Source organism: Nothobranchius furzeri, chromosome 18 (genome assembly GCF_043380555.1).
Source record: "Nothobranchius furzeri strain GRZ-AD chromosome 18, NfurGRZ-RIMD1, whole genome shotgun sequence".
Taxonomy (NCBI): Eukaryota; Metazoa; Chordata; class Actinopteri; order Cyprinodontiformes; family Nothobranchiidae; genus Nothobranchius; species Nothobranchius furzeri.
This window is the reverse complement of record NC_091758.1, coordinates 31014465-31033957: the sequence shown is the minus strand read 5'-3', so window position 1 is coordinate 31033957 and position 19493 is coordinate 31014465. Positions and strand designations below refer to the sequence as shown.

At 41.5% G+C, this 19493-nt stretch overlaps 3 protein-coding genes across 3 annotated transcripts; 2 read left to right on the top strand and 1 right to left on the bottom strand.

Annotated features, from left to right (window-relative positions):
* The first annotated feature begins 354 nt into the window (after positions 1-354).
* On the top strand, positions 355-8619 carry tpp1 (tripeptidyl peptidase I). Its single transcript, XM_015970030.3, has 13 exons — positions 355-451; positions 771-845; positions 917-1056; positions 1217-1367; positions 4271-4392; positions 4477-4646; positions 4727-4925; positions 5015-5203; positions 5552-5624; positions 5736-5856; positions 5995-6156; positions 7985-8110; positions 8236-8619. Exons 1-13 carry the CDS (start codon positions 441-443, stop codon positions 8386-8388), a joined length of 1692 nt encoding a protein of 563 aa, XP_015825516.3. The 5' UTR covers positions 355-440; the 3' UTR covers positions 8389-8619.
* A 1013-nt stretch (positions 8620-9632) lies between these two features.
* On the bottom strand, positions 9633-12791 carry yy1a (YY1 transcription factor a). Its single transcript, XM_015970028.3, has 5 exons — positions 12193-12791; positions 11147-11297; positions 11002-11062; positions 10707-10865; positions 9633-10602 (listed from the first exon to the last, which is right to left on the bottom strand). The coding sequence occupies exons 1-5, from the start codon at positions 12686-12688 to the stop codon at positions 10420-10422; spliced, it is 1050 nt and encodes a 349-aa protein (XP_015825514.1). The 5' UTR covers positions 12689-12791; the 3' UTR covers positions 9633-10419.
* A 973-nt stretch (positions 12792-13764) lies between these two features.
* degs2 (delta(4)-desaturase, sphingolipid 2) lies at positions 13765-18430 on the top strand. The gene is made up of 3 exons (XM_015970029.3): positions 13765-13934; positions 16472-17214; positions 17492-18430. The coding sequence occupies exons 1-3, from the start codon at positions 13853-13855 to the stop codon at positions 17633-17635; spliced, it is 969 nt and encodes a 322-aa protein (XP_015825515.1). The 5' UTR covers positions 13765-13852; the 3' UTR covers positions 17636-18430.
* The last annotated feature ends 1063 nt before the right edge of the window (positions 18431-19493 follow it).

Genomic DNA, 19493 nt, shown 5'->3' with positions numbered 1-19493 from the left:
AAGTGAAGACATAGGATAGCCTAATAACTAAATAATAAGATAACCCCTATAGAGCCAACAGATATGGAGTCAGTCTACAGTGTGATAAAATGCAATAAGATTTATTACAAGTTCACATTTGACGTTTTTCCACGTTCATTTATGAAACTAAAACTGGTTTGTTGCAAAACAGGAAAGGATGTTTATTATAGCTATTTTCTTCAAAACACTCCTGAAGATCTGGCTGTAAACATAAAAACCCTAGCCTGGCAAGCCAGACTAAATAAATATATCATTTAAACGTCTTACATGAAATAGCCAATCGTAGGAGAGCCCTTCCAGCCAATCAGAGGTGAGAAAGGCGGGACCTTCCTTGGACATCCTAGGATTCCAAATGACGTATCCGGCGACAACAGCGAAACGAGCTGCCTTTATAGCAGGCTAGTCACTGCCGTGACACCATGAAGATACTGTGAGTACCTGAATAAGATGAAATATTTTATTTTTATGGCACCACCAAAAAAATAAAATGTAATATATCTTAACCCGTCTTAAGCTTTTGTTTACCTTTTGGCATTGACCTTAGTCGTGGCTAATGTTGCGGCTGTAAATAACTTCTGTCCATGTTACATTTTTAAAAATGGCTAAAATGTTGCTTAAAATTGTTTTTTTCACCTCGAATTACCTTTTGAGCTCATATGCATCACTAGTTGTTGTCATAACCACAAACTACTTTCGGGTGTGATGACCTAGAATTTTAAAGCTGTGTTATTGTTTTCTGTCTCCATCAGATTGACCTTCTCCATCCCCCTGTTATGCACCTCCTTGGTCTGGTGTGGATATCTTGAATATGACCAAGATGTCCTGTAAGCAGATGTTTGAATCTAAGGTGTAGTTTATTGTTATGATAGGATGATTTTATTTATTTATTTTTTAGGATTTCTAAGGACTGGACTCATGTTGGTCGAGCTGATGCCTCAGATGAGCTGAAGCTGACCTTTGCCCTGAAGCAGCAGAACATTCATCTGTTGGAGGAAAGACTCAGGCTGGTGTCAGACCCAGATTCAGCTCATTATGGTATTCAACACTACACATACTGGATAACACACACACACACACACACACACACACACACACACACACACACACACACACACACACACACACACACACACACACACACACACAGAAAGGAGTCAAGTGTGACTTTATGAGATTCTTCAAACTTCCTCCCCAGGAAAATATCTCAGTCTTGAAGAAGTCGCTTCTCTTGTTCGTCCGTCTGAACTCACCCAGAAAACGGTGCATAGCTGGCTGCAGCATCATGGGATTTCAAGCTGTCACACTGTTCACACTCAGGACTTTTTACAGTGCACCATGACTGCAGAGTAAGCGTTTCTTTATTTGGTAACATTTGTCCTGTTTTCTCTTCTCTTTTGTGTGAAAACAGGAAAAAGGCTCCTGGTGACTTTTCTGCTTTAGTCTCGTAAATCTCGTGAAAATAGTATCTTGTGAGGCAGTTCCTGTTTCTGCGGTTTTAAAGACAATCAGGCATCATGCAGCAGTCTTCCTCTTTTTTATAGTCTGACCAAATGCCTTCAACCCTAAACCAGGGGTAGACAACTCCCTTCTCCGAGGACCAGTATCATTCATGCTTTAGTTTCTTCTCTGCTTCATTACACCTGATTTTAATCATTTTAATCCTGCCGAGCTTCATCAGCTGCTGGAGCAGAGAAACAACTAAAACATACCTGATACCGGCTCTCAAGGAAGGAAGTTGTCTACCCCTGCCCTAAACCTTTTCCCAGATAAAATCTCACTTATTAGATCATTATCTTCTGTTTTAGATCTAAGTTCTTTCCCCTTTTGTTTCAACCAGTCCCTCTGTAGGAACTATTGGTCATTACCCATCATTAGAGGCCTTCTCTCTGTGTTCTGGACTACATTCCACCTCTAATGTTTCCCTCCTCTCAGGTTAAGTCCTACAGTGTTTTAAACTAGCCTCCACTCTTAAAATAGCCAAGTTTAGATCCTACTTACCTTTCTAAATATAGTTGTTTCTTGAGGGTTCATGGGATTACATGTGGTGTGCCCCAGGGTTCAATTTTAGGCCCAGCGCTTTTTAACCTTTATATGCTCCCTCTCGGCAGTGTCATCAGGAGACACGGGGTGAATTTCCACAGTTACGCTGATGATACACAGCTGTACATCTCTGTCTCCTGATGACACACGGCTAATGGAAACACTTTTTAATTGCATTTTTGACATCAAATCCTGGATGGCAGAAAACTTTCTCCAGCTCAGCCAAGACAAAACTGAAGTTTTAGTTATCGGTCCCAGAGATAAGCTTTTACCAAAATTACAATCACTGTCTTGTAATCCATTTTCACAAGTGAAGAACCTGGGTGTCATCTTTGACTGAGCTGAGTTTTATCCATCATATTGAAAATATCACCAAAATATTTTTTTATCATCTAAAGAACATCGCCAGAGTCTGCCCCATTCTCTCTTGGGCCAATACGGAGACGCTGATGCATGCTTTTATCACCAGTAGGATAGACTACTGCAATGCCCTGCTTTCTGGTCTTCCTAAAAAGAGGATTTCAAGTCTACAACTATTACAAAACTCAGCAGCACGTGTCCTGACGAAGACCAGGAGGCGAGAGCACATCACTTCAGTTTTAGAATCACTGCATTGGCTCCCTGTATGTTTCAGGATCGATTTCAAAATACTTTTAACGGTTTTTACGTGTCTTAACGGTCTTGGGCCTTCTTGTCTTTCAGAACTGCTTTTACCGTATGAACCCACGCGGTCTCTGCGCTCCTCTGGCAGCCGTCTCCTTGTCATCCCTAAAGTCACGACTCATACTGACGGCGAAGCGTCCTTCCAGTACTACAGTCCTCGCCTCTGGAACGAGCTGCCAGGGGACCTCAGGGCTGCTGAGAACGTTCATGTTTTTAGAAACAGGCTCAAGACCCATCTTTTTAGCTTAGCTTTTAACTAATTACTATCACTTTTTAAATTATTTAATTACTTAGGTTATTTATTTATCTATTTTTAAATTTATTTAATGTATTCTTTCTTTATACTTGCTTTTTAAACAGTTTTTTACCATGATTTATGATCAACATTATTTTAATATCTATATAACTTTTTATATTACAAATCTCATTTTAGTTCTTTTGATTGTATATTTTAACCTTAATTTAACCTTTTTCCAGTGGTTCCTCTGTGGGAGCCCTCTGCCCCGGCAGCGGTGGTCGGCTGTGGTGGCCTGGGTGCTTTCCAGGTGTGCCTAGATGGAGGTGGGCGCCCTGTGTCAGTGCCTCGGCTGCTGCTGTGGATCTGCTGCTGCCGGGGCAGATGGCTCCCCTGATGGTGTTTCCTTATCCTTATCTTAGCTGGTCTGGCTCATCTGAGCTCAGTCAATCGTGTTTTTTTACCATGGGAAAGGGGGCATGTATGCATGTGTGTGCGTGTGTGTGTGTGTGTGTGCGTGTGTGCGTGCGTGTGCATGTGTGTGCGTGTGTGCCGGAGGATGAGTGTTGTGAAGGGGTTTTTATTGTCAGACTGTTTTTAAAATTCTGGGGATGGGAGGGAATGTGGGTTTGTTAAGCACTTTGAGTTGCATGTATTGTACGATAAAGTGCTACATAAATAAAAGTTGATTGATTGATTGATTGTTTCTAAGCTTAGCTTTCTGTCAAAGGCCCTGGAGAAAGTGGTTCATTTATCAGCTACAAGATTATTTTACCTTTAGAAAAATTTCAATCAGGTTTCAATGCACGTCAGCACTGAAAGTGCTCTTTTACAGGTTTTTAATTTGTTGGTAATCAGTGACTCTGGTAATTTGGCTGCTCTATTGTTATTGGATTTATTTGCTGCATTCAATGCTTTTGATCATGACATTCTGCTGTCTCATCTGGAGTCGTGTTGGTAGGGGCACTGTTCTTAAATGGTTCAAGTCCTACTTGCAGGGTAGGTCCTGAACGTGGGTCTTTTCACATCAGAAACAGCACCTGTGACCAGCGGTGTTCCACAAGGTTCCATTTTGGGGCCCACACTTTTTTCATTATACATTTCGTCATTGAGCTCTACTTTTGCAGATGATCTTCAGATCCATCTTACACTCATCTCTTAATTCAGTTGGCTTCTACTGGACTGCTTAACAGATGTGAAGCAGTGGATGTCTGTCAACTTTATGAAACTAAAACCACCTAAAAACAGAGACCTTAGTCTCTGAGTAGAAATCAGTTGGTTTGGTTTTAATATTATTTATTTCGTTTGAAGGATTGCTGAGAAGCTTCTTCCAGGAAGTAGGTTTCACCATTACGTCAGAGACGGCCAGTCTATTGTGAGATCCTCAGGTCCATACGCTGTTAGCGACAATGTTCACCAACACCTTGATTTTGGTGAGCTTTGTTTCATTTTCAGCTGATTTTTCATCCAAGTCACGTTCTAGTCAACAAAAATCAGCTGCTTTTCTGCTTCTACAGTTGGAGGACTTCACCGCCTCCCGCCTACAAAGAAAGACGGCAACAGGAAGCAGCAGAAGTTTAAAGGAGAAGTGCACCTCGGAGTGACTCCCGCCATCCTGAGGGAGCGCTACAATCTGACAGCAGCTGATGTGGGATCAGATCAGGACAACAGACAGGCTGTAGCTCAAGTCAGTGGACGTGTGATGTTTCCCTCTGATGTTATGTTTCACATCGTTGCAGTTTTTACATTTTCTGCCTCGTCCTTCAGTTCTTGGAGCAGTACTACCACCCTGCTGACCTGGCCGAGTTCATGAGCATATTTGGTCGGACGTTCAAGCATCTGTCCGAGGTGGATCAAGTCATAGGCACCCAGGGTGAAGGAAAAGCTGGTATAGAGGCCAGTCTGGATGTGGAGTACATCATGAGCACAGGGGCAAACATCTCCACATGGGTCTTCTCTAATTCAGGTCAGAGTGAGTCATTATTTTTTAGGAAAACTTCAATAGATTCACCCTTAACACGTTCCCTCATGTCTCATTTTACTGTTTGTCTCCAGGTCGTCACGAGTCCCAGGAGCCCTTCCTGCAGTGGATTTTGTTGCTCAGCAACATGTCCGACCTGCCCCGGGTTCACACCATCAGCTACGGGGACGACGAGGACAGCCTGTCCACCGCCTACATGATGCGCATCAACACCGAGTTTATGAAGGCTGGAGTCAGGGGGATCTCTCTGCTCTTTGCTTCTGGTCAGTCACACCTTACAGACGTTCGATCTGCATCACCAACATAACAGATTCAAAACGTGTGACTCTTTGAGATTCACATAGCAAGGTTTGATGTTCCTCAAAAGGAATGATTCAGTGGTTCAGAAGAGGAAGAGTGAGCTTTCATTTCCTGACCCAGAGTTCTGATTCAACACCACAATGATGAATGAACTACGACTGGTTGTTGTTACAAAACAAAAAAGAAAAACAACAACCCCGAGGATCCGTTGGCCTTTTCCTGTAACTTTATCCGTAGCATCTGACAAATGTGTGCGAGGTATGCTACCTGTTACACCGCTCTTTATCTCTTTGATCTTGTGTCACGTTCAGGTGACAACGGTGCAGGATGCAGGCACATGGGTAAAGATCAGAACACCTTCAGGCCCAGTTTTCCAGCCTCAAGGTAAATTCAGATTCCTGAAACTAAAACTGCATTCTGTTATTAAACCTCTACATTATTGGCGTGTTAATCTGGCGGAAAAGTCAGAAATAAGGGGATTTCTCTGTTCGGCAGCCCTTACGTGACCACAGTTGGAGGAACGTCCTTCAAGAATCCGTTCAAAGTCTCCTATGAAGTCACAGATTACATCAGCGGAGGAGGTTTTAGCAACGTCTTCAAGATGCCGGACTACCAGGTGCAGATATAATACAAGCAGACTTCAGTTGCCCACCATTATTTACTTGTTTTGTGTCAACATTAACTGTGCTGAGGGTTTTCAGTACTGATACTAGGAAATGGTGTTTATGTCGTGGTTTCCTGATTTTCCCCTCAGGCCAGCGCTGTGGAGGCGTATCTGAAGACCGGCACATCAGCTCTCCCTCCTGCGTCCTACTTCAACACCAGCGGCCGGGCCTACCCAGACATGGCGGCCCTGTCCAAAAATTACTGGGTGGTCATGGACAGAGTGCCCATCCCCTGGGTGTCTGGGACTTCGGTAAAGTATTTCAAACATTATAATTTCTCTGAGAATAAATATTTAAATGATATGCATGTTTTCCTTACTGGTCCTGGAGCATGCCGTTCTTGATGTTTACACGGTAAAAACTATTTCCTCAAGTTGTCTAAACACGATCCGGACCAATTTAATTCAGTTCAATTCAAGTTTATTTATATAGCGCCAAATCACGACAAGAGTCGTCTCAAGGCACTTCACACAGTAAACATGCCCATACAGGTCAGGGGCCTCATTTATCAAGCTTGCTTACGCACAAAACGGGGTCGGAAAGCTGCGTAAGCAACTTTCCACGCAAACTTTGGGATTTATGAAAGAAAACTTAGCGGAAAAATGTGAGCAACATTAAGTTGACTAAGGACCTGGCTTACGCACATGTTGGACATGGAGAGCACCTGCAGAGCTGCTGCTGAGAAGGATAAAATTATGAAATCCTGCAGCATTATCACTTGTACTGCTTCGTTTTCACACAGAACAAGACCCCCCCCCACCCACCCACACACACACACACACACACACACACACACACACACACACACACACAGCCTGTAGCACAGAATATGGAATGCAGAATATCAACAGGGGGACAGATTGAGACAGAATGTCATGCGTCTGTGACAGTGTGTGTCCTGTCACTGTGACCCGATTGATCATGCGCACAGGCTACTTGGACAGGGGAGATCTCCGTTTGGCTGACTGGTTAGCGCGCGTGACTTTCACTTGGGGGTCTGGGGTTCCAATCCCAAATGGACCATTTTTTATATCCGCCACAGATCTCTCTGAAGAATTCACAACATTGACGGCTTCAGCAACGCTGTGCCACTCCGTGGATTTTCTCTTATTTGTTTTGCAAAAGCACTTCCTTTCATTTCTCCACCTCACCCACAGTTACCTCAATTTCTGCTTCTGTGAAATTGCGCTTCCTTGATCTGCCTTGATCTACGGTCGCCATCGTCATTGGCGGAGCACTGCAACAGCCGGCTTATGTATATGCATGAGGTCCACAAGGCACTTTGCATTGACTATTTATGGCAGTAAGTGGGCGTGGTGAGGGCGGGATGTGACTAAAATGCAGCTGAGAACCTTTCTAGATAGTTTCTGATTTATGAAGCGGAGATTGCATGCAGCTATGCGTAGTCCATGTTTGATAGATCACAAACCTACTTGGCGTAAGTACATTTTTTTGCTGAGCTGAAGTACGGTTTTAGTAAGGACTCTACGCAATGTTTGATAAATGAGACCCCTGTTCATTAAGCCAATCAGAAAAACGTTTCCTACATAAGGAACCCAGCAAATTGCATCAAGTCACTGATTGGTGTCAGTGTCTTTACAGCAATCCTCATACTAAGCAAGCATGTAGCGACAGTGGAGAGGAAAACTCCCTTATAATAGGAAGAAACCTCCAGAGGATCCTGGCTCAGTATAAGCAGCCATCCACCACGACTCAATGGGGATCAAGAAGACAGAGCAGACACATGGATACACACACACACACCATATATATATACCAAGTAGTGTTTCTATGGTTACATTGTGATTTCTTAGTAAATATTCTATTTGGTGAGGGATAAACTTTATTGTATTTATTCTAGTGAATCTATAATTAAACGGGTAAACTAGTAGTGTGGGTGGTTTTTTTAGGAGCCTTGCTTTAGAGTTTAGTTGGTGCAAAAATCCAGAAGCGGTGAAATATTAAGTAAATGTTTGCTTTTCTAAGAAGCAGAGATAACATTCATGGCATTTTTTAAAGTATTTTCACCTCCGGTTTTGTTGTTCTCTGAGCTTGTTAGTGGTATTTCTGCCCCTCCAGGCATCAACTCCTGTGGTTGGGGGCATGCTGTCCCTCATCAACGGTCAGCGGTTTGCAAAGGGCTTACCTGCCCTGGGCTTCTTAAACCCGCTCCTCTACAAGCTGAAGGGACAGGGTCTGTTTGACGTAAGTAAGAGCCGCAGACACACTCCCCATTATTCCCTACGGACTGTCTAAAATGTAAAACGATCCATGATGCAGCTCAGTTTGTCTTCTGCCCCCTAAGTAACGTTCATTCTTGTGTTCTTTAGGTGACTGAAGGGTGTCAACAGGCCTGTCTGGATGAGCAGGTTCAGGGGAAGGGTTTCTGTTCTGCACCGTCGTGGGACCCGGTTACAGGCTGGGGAACTCCTAACTACCCCGCACTGCTGCAGGCACTCCTGAATGAGCGACCGGAACTCTAGTGTGTGCTCTGAGAGCAGCTACTATGTGCAAATTTTAACTTTTGATCAGGTTCTTGGTGCCAAAAGATGAGACAAGTGGCACTAGAAAAACTCTGGATGATTGCTGCTTTGTTCACCTCCGAAACCCACTCCAGGTTCTCCCAATCCCTTTAATCATCACTGAAACATCTTTTTTTTTACTGCACTGAATTTTCTCCTGAATCTACAGAAAAGTGAGCATAAACAGAAATCTGAGGCTTTAAATTTTCGTGTTTAGATTTTTGGGAACGGGATAGTACTATGCAATGGATCATTTAATGAGAACTGGATTATAAATGAACACTATACTGGATGTAGTTAATGAGAATGTTTTAGGGGTTTTGTTTCTTTTTCTATTAAATGTTTTATCAGGATGAGCTTGGAACAAATGTTCATTTATAACAGATCTGCATGCAGCTCTGGTGACATTCATGTACTCTCAACAAAACAGGAACTTCCTATAACATAGTTTTGGTTTTATCTGCTCATAAACTAAGAAGACATTTAAAATTATGCAGCAGTTTTACCTGCTGTTGTTGCACCTGTTTGTGTTTGTATATATATATACACACACACATACGTATACATACACATAACGTATGTTTGTGTGTGCGTATATATATATATATATATATATATATACACACACACATAACGTATGTATGTATATATGTGTGTGTATATATATATATACACACACACGTTGTGTATGTATACGTGTGTGTATCTATATATACACACTCGTATACATACACATGACGTATGTGTGTACATATATATATATATATATACACACACACGTATACAGACATACACATAACGTATATATATATATATATATATATATATATATATATACACACACGTACGTATACACATACACATATAACGTATGTATATATGTGTGTGTTACTATTTTAAACAAGTAGAAAAAATGATCTACAGGTTTAAAATTTTTCCCGAGGACCTGAATACAAAAAAAAAAAGCCTGCAGGTAAATGGCATGAACTTGATTTGCTAAGCAAATTCTGACATGCATTGTGGTTTCTCGTCTGCACGTGGCGACTCATTTGTCCACAAACACACACACACCAGCTTTAGGATGACACCTTTTACCTGCCAACAACGGAAACCTTTTTCCAAGTGTAAAAAATAAATCTGAATGAACATGAAACTTGCCAATAAAATAACTTTATGAAGTATGTTTGAGACTACACTGAACTAAATTGTGTTAACCTGAGTTGCTTTATTCACCGCATTTAGAGCAGCTCCAGGAGCTAAAAGGACAAATTACAATGACTTCAAATCAGTTTTCATGACATGTAAGAAGATAAATCACATGTTTTGTGTCTTGCATTGCAATAGAGGAAAAACATTTTAATCAGTGATCACTAATGAAAGGAAAAAAATGCAAAAAAAAAAAAAGAAATCATGGCTACCATCTACATCTGAAATTGTTGTAGAAAAGGAAAGTATGCAAAAAACTTCTGATCTTCTCAAAAAATGGTAACTATGAAAGAAACCAATTCTACAAAAGTCTTCACGCATACATCACAAGGTTTATATTAAACTGTGTACAATATGCACACTTGACGGGGGAAGGTTACAAAATCAAAACGGTTTCTGAGGATAAAAGCCCATTTCAACCAATACTGCAAAAAAATAAAAATAAAAAAGTGGTTGTGTAAAGGTATAAATAAGTTCTCAAGTGCAGAATCATGGATAAATGTCTTCTTGAGAAGACACAATAGAAAAGTTCCTTCCAGGTCGAGCCGAAGAGGGGAGACAGCCAGAGCAGAGTCGGGCGGTCACAGGGTCTTTCTCAAAAACCGCACACAAAACTGTATTTTTATTATTTTTATGTATGAACCTTCTGACCTAAAAGCAACACAAAGGGGGCATTTCTCACAACAAAGCAGGCCAAGGACCATAATTCAGTCTGTGTATAACTAATGACGGGGGTCACGACCCCATACCAGTTCTTGTTTGAAGCCTGGTTCATTCACAAAGAAGTCACTGGTTGTTTTTGGCTTTGGCGTGTGTGAGTATGTGAGATTTGAGATTGGTGGACTGGGCAAATTTTTTGTTGCAGCCATCAAAGGGGCACACATAGGGCCGGTCTCCAGTGTGAATACGCACATGAGTGCGTAAGTTAAAGTCCAAGGAGAAGCGCTTGCCACATCCCTCAAATGTACACTGGAAATAAAAATGAAAGGAAAGTGGTTTGTGAAATACTCTAAATACAGTTGACGCATAAATGTTTGATAATAACGATGAACAGAAGCACATTAGCATCCCACCTGGAACGGTTTCTCTCCTGTGTGCACGAGCTGATGCCTCTTCAGTTTTGAACTCTCCACAAATGCTTTGCCACACTCCGCGCAGACGTGCACACGAGGTCCGTGAGTGTGCAAGTGTTTTCTCATAGCTGAGTTGTCCCTGAACATTTTAGTGCATCCCTTAAAAGGAGAGAAAAACAAAGTAAACATGGGGTCATTTAGCACACTGCCTTGTAATAATAATTGGGAAACGTGACTCAAACTCCTGTTTGCAACTGGGAACAAGGCATTTGTGCAGATTTAGTATTAAACTCACCTTGTGTGGACAGGCTATCGTCCTAGGTGCATCGTCCTCTTTTATCTTCCTCGGCTTCATTCTGCAGCAATGAAGGAAAAAGCAGTCACTTTAGGGATCCTTTTAACTTTAAACACCCTAGATGTCTTTTGAGTCGACTTCTTACCGCGCAAACTCTGCCAGCTGTTTGGGATCTGACAGGTCGATGCCTGGGATGCCTCCTGGAGGAAGCTTCTTTCCAGTCATGTATTCAGAATAATCCGGAGGAGAATTCTCTCCTGTTATCTGTTCTTCGTGATCGATATCCTTCTTGTCATCTGAATGGAAGTGGGATGGTTTAAGACATCAACAATTTTTATTTCTGATTGTAAAAAAAAAACATTTTCCCCACAGTATTTTTACATTCAATTACAAATGTTTTATTTAAATTAATTTTAAATGTAGCAAATATAATGAAGATAATGAAATAAACTGTTTATTTATGCCAAAACTTATATCATGCAAGATATAAATCTATCAATAATATTCAAATTCATATTAACTTTGGGGTTGAATTAATTGACCATAATGCGGTCTATTGTAAATTCTTGAGGGTAAATTACTAATTGATGTGAGGAGAAAAACAATCAATATAAAAACATTCGATTTCTTTACAATTTGATTGAATTAATGGGTGGTGCATTCATGAACCTTGGTGCACAAATTAAAATAGCACAAACAAAATCCGGATTTTTAACAATCGGATTTCAAGCCACTATATTTTTACAGCTGCATGTCCTTATTTTACAGTAGAATAAAAAAGATTGGATTCAGAAGCTGTTAATTAAGTGTTTATGAATAAAAACACCATAAAGGCGTAAAGTCCGAGGGGCCACTGAAGGCAGCACCTCTGCCTCTATATGGCTAAATGAATACTGCGCCACAGCGGCCCAGCGAAGCTGTCAGCGCTTCGCTCCCACCGTCGCCGCCGCCATGTTCGTCGGCCAAATAAACGCCATTTTTTCGGGCCGCCATACTTTCTAGACCGGGTAAATATGGCGGCGCCCACTGACACATAAAACATGGCTTCTAATAAAAACAAAAACATTTCAAATGTAGTTTAAGTTGCTCGGAGCAGGGGAAACGGTCCTACTTTAGCGGAGGACAAGGCGCCAGCCGGGGCCCAGTCGCACCACACACAAAACAAAGCCACAGACAGGGCTGTGAACTTACCCGATGCCCACATAGTCACTGAAAATTCCCCCTCCAGAGTCTTTATCTGGACCTGTTTCTGTTCCCATTTTCGGCCCATGTCACCCCCGGTTATGTAGCTCTTTTTGCCCGCTTTTTTCCCGCTTCCACTTTTCTTCATCCGGCCTGTTGACGAGCTTCTACCAACAGAAACCAGAGTCTGTTCGATATAGTCCTCCTCCACGGCAGGCACCGGGATAAGGATTTGATCCTCGAAGCCATCGTCCGTGTGCAGCTCGGAGTCATCCTCGCCCACAACCTCTTCTCTTGTTTGCACCAAAATCACCTCCTGGTGCGAGTGGATCGAGTGGGGATCATCCGTGTCCAAAGGCTGCAGGGCGATCATGGGTTGGTGTTCATCGTCATCTTCGACGACTGTGGTCTCGATTGTTTCCACTTCAATTTCGTGCAGTTCGACTATTTCGGCTGGCATCTCGCACCCGTCCGCTGCGATATACAGGGTGTCCCCCGACGCCATGGCTGTATTTATTTTTCCTTCAACCTATTTTAAAGTTTTTTTTTCACACTTTGCTCCAACCTACTCTCAGCCTTCCTCCTCCCTCGTCGACAACAACGCTTCACAACGGAAATCTCGTCGCCACTCTGCTCCAGTTTTGAAGTCTCGCGTGATTTGAACCAATTCCCGTTTGAATGATTTTAGATGAAATTTTTTTAGATTAACCATTAACATGTTTGTTTCTGTCAGAATTTTGTGTTTTGTATTTTTCATAGATTCATAAAGACGTTGTGAAGAAATTGCATATTTGTGACATGTGATAATGTGTCAAAAGTTACATTTATTTAAACAGATATGCATAATTCCTAGGAGATCATTAATTAAAAACAATCGTTTCAATGAAAATTTTAAATTGTTTACCAAAATGTGTAAGTTATGATTATTTGCGTCATTTAAAATCTTCCTGATGTTACATTTCTCAGTCACATAAATGATACAGAAATTAACAATTAAATATATCAGATAATGACCGAGAAGAGACTCCATGAAAAGACTCCAAGAAAAGAAGCAGTCTTAGCAAACAAGTAGGGACTTATTGTAATCAAACATGTTCTAACGAAATCATCACGCTTTATGTAAGAGTCAAAACCCCTCTGGTTAATATTTAAATTCTGAAATAAACTATTTCCCGCAACATTTCCAACAGGAGTGCTTTTTAAATTTGATAAAACTCTGGGAAAAAACCACAACAGACGGTTAAACTAATTTCAACAGGTGTATCTCACTTTCTCCCTCCTTCCTTTATCTCATAGGAGGGGCTTTAGTTCACGCCTTACACCTTCTGAGGGAGTCCGCTCCTTTTGATGCTCCTGGCGCACAAAAATGCTGAGAAGAAATTTTATTTTTTAAAAATCTCATGAAAAAAGTGAAAATATGGCAGGGGTTCAGTTGGTTTACTTGGTGATTTAACAGCAGCTAAAACTAACGGCTGACCTCCCCAAACACCGCTGTGTTTCTGTCCGGTTGGGAGGATGCACCGTTCGGTATGTCTCCACCCTGCGCCGGCGCTTAAATGAGGTAGACTCTTTCGGCAACCTGGGCCCAGTGGGTGTGCACCGATACTACCAAGGTTTGATGACAAGCAACTTTCCAGCAGCAGTTGCTCCAGGCGCTTAGAGGAGAACAATGGAGAAGACAGGTGGAAGGGTGGACTTTGAATGGGTCTACACAGACCAGCCCCACACTTCCAGAAGGAAGGAAATTTTGGGTAAGACTACGCAAGTTTTATTTCTTAGTGCCATGCGTGAATGTGCGGTTTTCGTTCTGGCAAAAAACATTTTCTGTGTTTGTGAGTGTAGACTATAAAAAATATCCGGTTGAACCTGTTTACTAGCTGTTGCCTAACGGGCTCTCAGTCCAACAATAATGTGTTGCATAGATAAATATAATTTGAAAGGTGTTTTTCCTTCTAAATGACTTAAATAATCTAAACACAACACGCCAAACTGAAGTTGGTTCTCATTCCTGGTTTCCGTTTAGGAATGGACAAGTCCATCCAAAGTGCCCACTCCTGAGCATCTTTAAACTGCTCCTATTATAAAACTACAACACCAACAACATGGGCTGGTTTATTCTCGACTTTACAGACTCAGTTTGATTTTTTACGTATAAAAAATAGATGATGCAAAAATCCAGATGCAAAAATCAAATAAAGATTTCATGAATCACAAACTATGTTTTATGGAATTAAAGGCTATTAGTCTAGAATAAATCCAGGTTTGAAGAGTAGTGTTGGGAGCTGGACTAGTTCAAATGGAGTCCAGATTCAAATAAATTATTAATTTTTTTTAAAAAGAAAAGTTTCAAAAATCACAAACCATGTTTAATGGACTCTATTTAAAATAATCTAGCCCAGGTTTGAAGAGTTTAGGTGTTTTTTTCTATAATAGCAGATTAAACATGCTCAGGGTTTCAGAAATGTAAACAGCTTCAGCTTGGTCATAAACAACGTAAAACAATTTAAACCCAATAAGACATACATTTAAATAAAAATAAGTGTAAGTCACACTGTTTGGAGTCTAAATCAATTAAAAATTTTCAAGGTTACTTCGTGCTGCCACCAATGACACGCCATATTGTAACTATATTTACATATAGTGACGTTTGTTTAGTAAAAAATAAGCCCTTCAAAGAAAGAAGGTGAAAATAGTCGCAGTCCTTTTTCATCGAAGTTAAAGTTAATTGGATATCAAAAGAATGTGTTCATTCATGGTCTGTCCTTAAATCAGAATTTAGATTTCAGTAGAAAGTTTCATGAGTGTAAGTTTAGGTTTTAGACACTTTACTGTGAGGTTTAAAGAGACTGGGATTATTTTTGAATTGTCAGAAAAAAAACGGACAAATTTCTGATTTAATTTGATTTCTTGTTAAAAATGGAAAAGAGTTCAAGATGGTGACATGCTGATGTAAATCTGATCTGCTGTGTGTTTGTTTTTTGACACCTTAGAGTCATTAATTATGAATATGTCTTTTGTTTTGATGATTCCGGGTCGTTCCCAAAGGAAAAAGTCAAGATATTTAGTTTTTTTTTTGAGTGGATTCACATCTTTATTCTCAGATAATACACTTTAAATCGTCCGACTGAAGCTGTAACATTACAGTCACGCTGGCGATATTTTTACATTTCTACCAACTATTGAATTTTTCATCAAATCTCAAAATAAAGCAATATTATTTTTTCTGTTAAAGCATCAACATATTTTCAGATGAAATCTGAGTCTGACACCTCATAAATTATAACAGGTAGTTGAATGAAAGGTTACTCCTCTAACATGGTGAAGATGAAATCCAATAATGGTTGCATTGTACATTAGCACAGAGTCATTAAGCAGCTTAAATGGCCTTTTATGGGACCTGGTTATTCATTTAACTTTATGCCTCTCACGTGGGTTGAGCCAACTGTTCAAAATGTTCAAAAACGTGTTTAATGCAAATAGCATTTAGTGATACGTTTATATCGTACAGTAGAATAAAACAATGAATACAATACATTGCAAATTGTAAATGCGGTTTGGAATTTGCAGCTGTAAAAAGAGTTTGAACTCTACCTAGCTAAACATTAACCCAAAAAATGAGGGATTGGTCTTTAAAGAGGAGGCATTAAGCTGCAGAAATGTTGCCTTTCAGCCCTCTATTACCAATGCAAACTGAATTTGCTTAGGTGCATTAACCGATAAAGCTGTAAACAAAGTGGCTGTCCAGATTTGCATGGGCCTTTTGTTTTATTACGTATTGCAGCCATTTTTCTAATCTGTCAATGGATGCTCTCCCACCTGCTGCCATCAGCACCTCCCCTGCAAACCTGACTTTTGTCTGACCCCCTTGTATCCAATGCGTTGTTTTTTTTGTAATCTGTGTAAGGCAGGTGTGGTCATGGGGACAAATCGGAACACGTTTGTCCTAATGAGATTATATCTCATGAAGCAATCCAAGCTGTTGCTTTGTAATCATCTGTAAAACAACACCTCTGCCAATTAAACTTGACTTTTGTCAGCAGGCTCTTCCCAGGAGAAGACAGGGTACCGTAACAGGTGTCCCATGGTGTTTCTTGAGATCTTGAAAAAGTTGGTAAATTATTCTTAAGGAGGAGCTGTCTCTAAGGCTGTCATTACAAATATTTGGTGTTCCTTTAAATTCTCAGGAGTGCCATGTCCAGAGTCAGCACAATGTACACCCAGATGGACTTTCTTCTTCCCCAGGCTCTGGTGTTGCTTATCCAACCTTTCCCCGTCTTTCTCATTCCAGCCAAGTATCCAGAGATCAAGTCCCTGATGGGTCCAGATCCCCAGCTGAAGTGGGTGGTATCCGGCATGGTCCTTACTCAGCTTCTGGCTTGCTATCTGGTCCACAATCTTTCCTGGAAGTGGGTTTTCTTCTGGGCTTACGCTTTTGGAGGCTGCATTAACCATTCCCTGACTCTGGCCATTCACGACATCTCCCACAATGTGGCGTTTGGGAACAAGCTGGCGAAGTGGAACCGCTGGTTTGCCATGTGGGCCAACTTGCCCATCGGGTTGCCTTACTCCGCTGCTTTCAAGAAGTACCACACCGATCACCACCGGTATCTGGGCGATGACAAGCTGGATGTGGACATCCCTACGGACTTTGAGGGATGGTTCTTTAACTCACCTGCAAGGAAGGTCCTCTGGCTGTTTCTCCAGCCCCTCTTCTATGCCCTACGACCACTGGTGGTCAACCCAAAACCAGTCGGCCTGCTGGAAATCCAGAATACCTTAGTTCAGCTCACAGCAGATGCGATTCTATTCTATTACTGGGGGCTGAAGCCAGTTGTTTACCTCATTGCTGGATCTATTTTGTGCATGGGACTACATCCCTTATCCGGCCATTTCATAGCAGAGCACTACATGTTTCTGAAAGGACACGAGACGTATTCCTACTATGGACCACTGAACTGCATCACCTTCAACGTCGGGTACCACATGGAGCACCATGACTTCCCCAGCATACCTGGGAGTAAACTTCCTCAGGTGAGTGCTTGTGCCAGAAATCGTAACGAACGTCTAAACTTTGGACTTCAGTCATTACTTTTTCCAAGAATTTAGCCAATTAGAATGAAAACGGTTGTTTTTAGTGACAGAGCAGACAGAAAATGTTCTTATCTTCCAGAGACCCAACAACATGAACCATGTTTATCATAACAGCAAGGCCTTTTAAATGACATTGTAGGGAAGATATTTGTTTTCCTTGACCCTGACTTACAGTTGATAGGTGTGATCTCTAACCTCATTTCTTTGGGACTTTTAGGTCAAAAAGATTGCAGCAGAGTATTATGACACCCTGCCCCAGCACACCTCCTGGAGCCGGGTACTATGGGACTTTGTGTTTGATGACAGCATCGGTCCGTACGCTCGGATCAAACGGGAGTACAAGCTGAGCAAGCAGGAATGAGCCTGTGATCGTATTTGTACAGAAAAGTGAATTACAGCTGTTAAAGCATCCCTCAAACACTAAAATGTCAAATGTCTTCTAAATGACTACATGCTGTGATGTTGACACCAACACTTTTCACCTTTCATGATGGATCCAAACGTACACGATTCTATGGCATCTTAAAGCTGTCCTTCGTGCTTGTGTGCCTGCTCTAAACAAACACTGACCCATCGCTGTGATTCATTGGTTGTATTATCGAAGCTTGTTCATGGGCAGAAAAAACAACAAAAATCTTAACATTTCCACAGCAGTGAAGAGTAAGAGGTCACACACATTATCATGAGATGTCACTGACGTCAGGCCAAGTCATTAAAAACTCCCAATGTGAGAATCAGATGATGTTTCCGATTACTTAATGGAGTTTCACATTCATCACGCTGAACAGCTCTGAGGAGGAAAATGCAATGAAGCTTATTTTAAATTAAGAGGAGCCTTTTTCTTCTGTGACGCCCTGTTCTGCGTGTCCAGAGCCCCTCGTGCTGCAAATCATTTTAAACACCCCTGTAGCTGCTAGAACACTTAAAAAGTCCTCAGGAATAAAAAATATTTTTGCATTACGTAAAAAACACCCATAAATATTTGAGTCTCTGTTGCTGGAGCCCACTTTTTAGTTTAGATGTTTATTAAATGTCTGAATTGTTGCACCTGTTGTTTGGCAGGAATGAAAGACGCACCTATATCAGGTCATGGAGATTACAATGTCAACGCCCAGGAGCAATTCAGCACTTGTAAATAAAAACATTCTCCTCTTCATCATCTGTTTTAAGTGGGACCTCTTGTTCACTGAGCTGAGTCAGAAATAAATCCTTTATTTCAAACTGCTCTCCTTCCTTAACGTGATTAGTACATTCCTCCAACACCTGTCTGGATCACACGTCTTCTGCCCTCTGCTGGAGGATTTACATACTACAGGAGAATTTTCAATTGGTAATACTGCTATCCATTTTGTTTTATGTATCAGACCTTAAAGGTGTGGATCACTCGTTTAATCAATACATTTGCAGTGGTCTTGAGTAGGAATGAATGCCTTGTGTAGCCAGCATGTCCGTCTCAACACACTCTAAGTCTGCACGTGACGTATAACATGAAAGACAACCATGCACACTCACAAACAAACAAATTTGTGTAACCTGAGATAGAAATTGTGGAACCACCGAGTCTGGCAACCGGGATCCTCCACCTTCTACGTCTCGGTTGTCGGAGGAGGAGGAGGAGAGGAACTCACCGGCCCCGGTGCAGTCGCTTGGGCAGCCGGTGTTTCACGACGCTGTGCCAAAGCCTGAGCCAGGCGTCCATTAACATCACCGATCGATGTGTCCAGAAGTTTCAATTCGGCAAAGAACCGACGGTGTTGTAAAACGAACATAGTACAGGTTAAGCAGATGTTTATGCCTATAATGAATATCACCACAGAGTCAGCGGAGGACCAGGAGTAAGACACTGGTCGAAACTGAAGGTCGGGATCCGACGACAGCTCACGCAGCACTCTGTTCACCACACCCACGCGAACCACGGTCGGACCGTCGAACGTCACCCGATCCACCGTCGCTGGAGAGAGAGCAAAAGAGATGTTATCATAGAAAGGAGAGGACTCCATTTCTGACCTATGCTCACCAGTTCACGGAAGCCACGGTTTAATCTACTAATGTAGTTTTCTTAATCCTATCTGAGTCCTTGCACTTTCTAGAAAATAGCTAAGATGTTTGACATGTTGTCTTTGATAAAATTTACTTCCAGCTGTCAATCAGAATTTAGCTAAGTACAGAGAGAAAAGAACAACTGATTTGTCCAAATCCTTCCTACAAAGACAAATTTA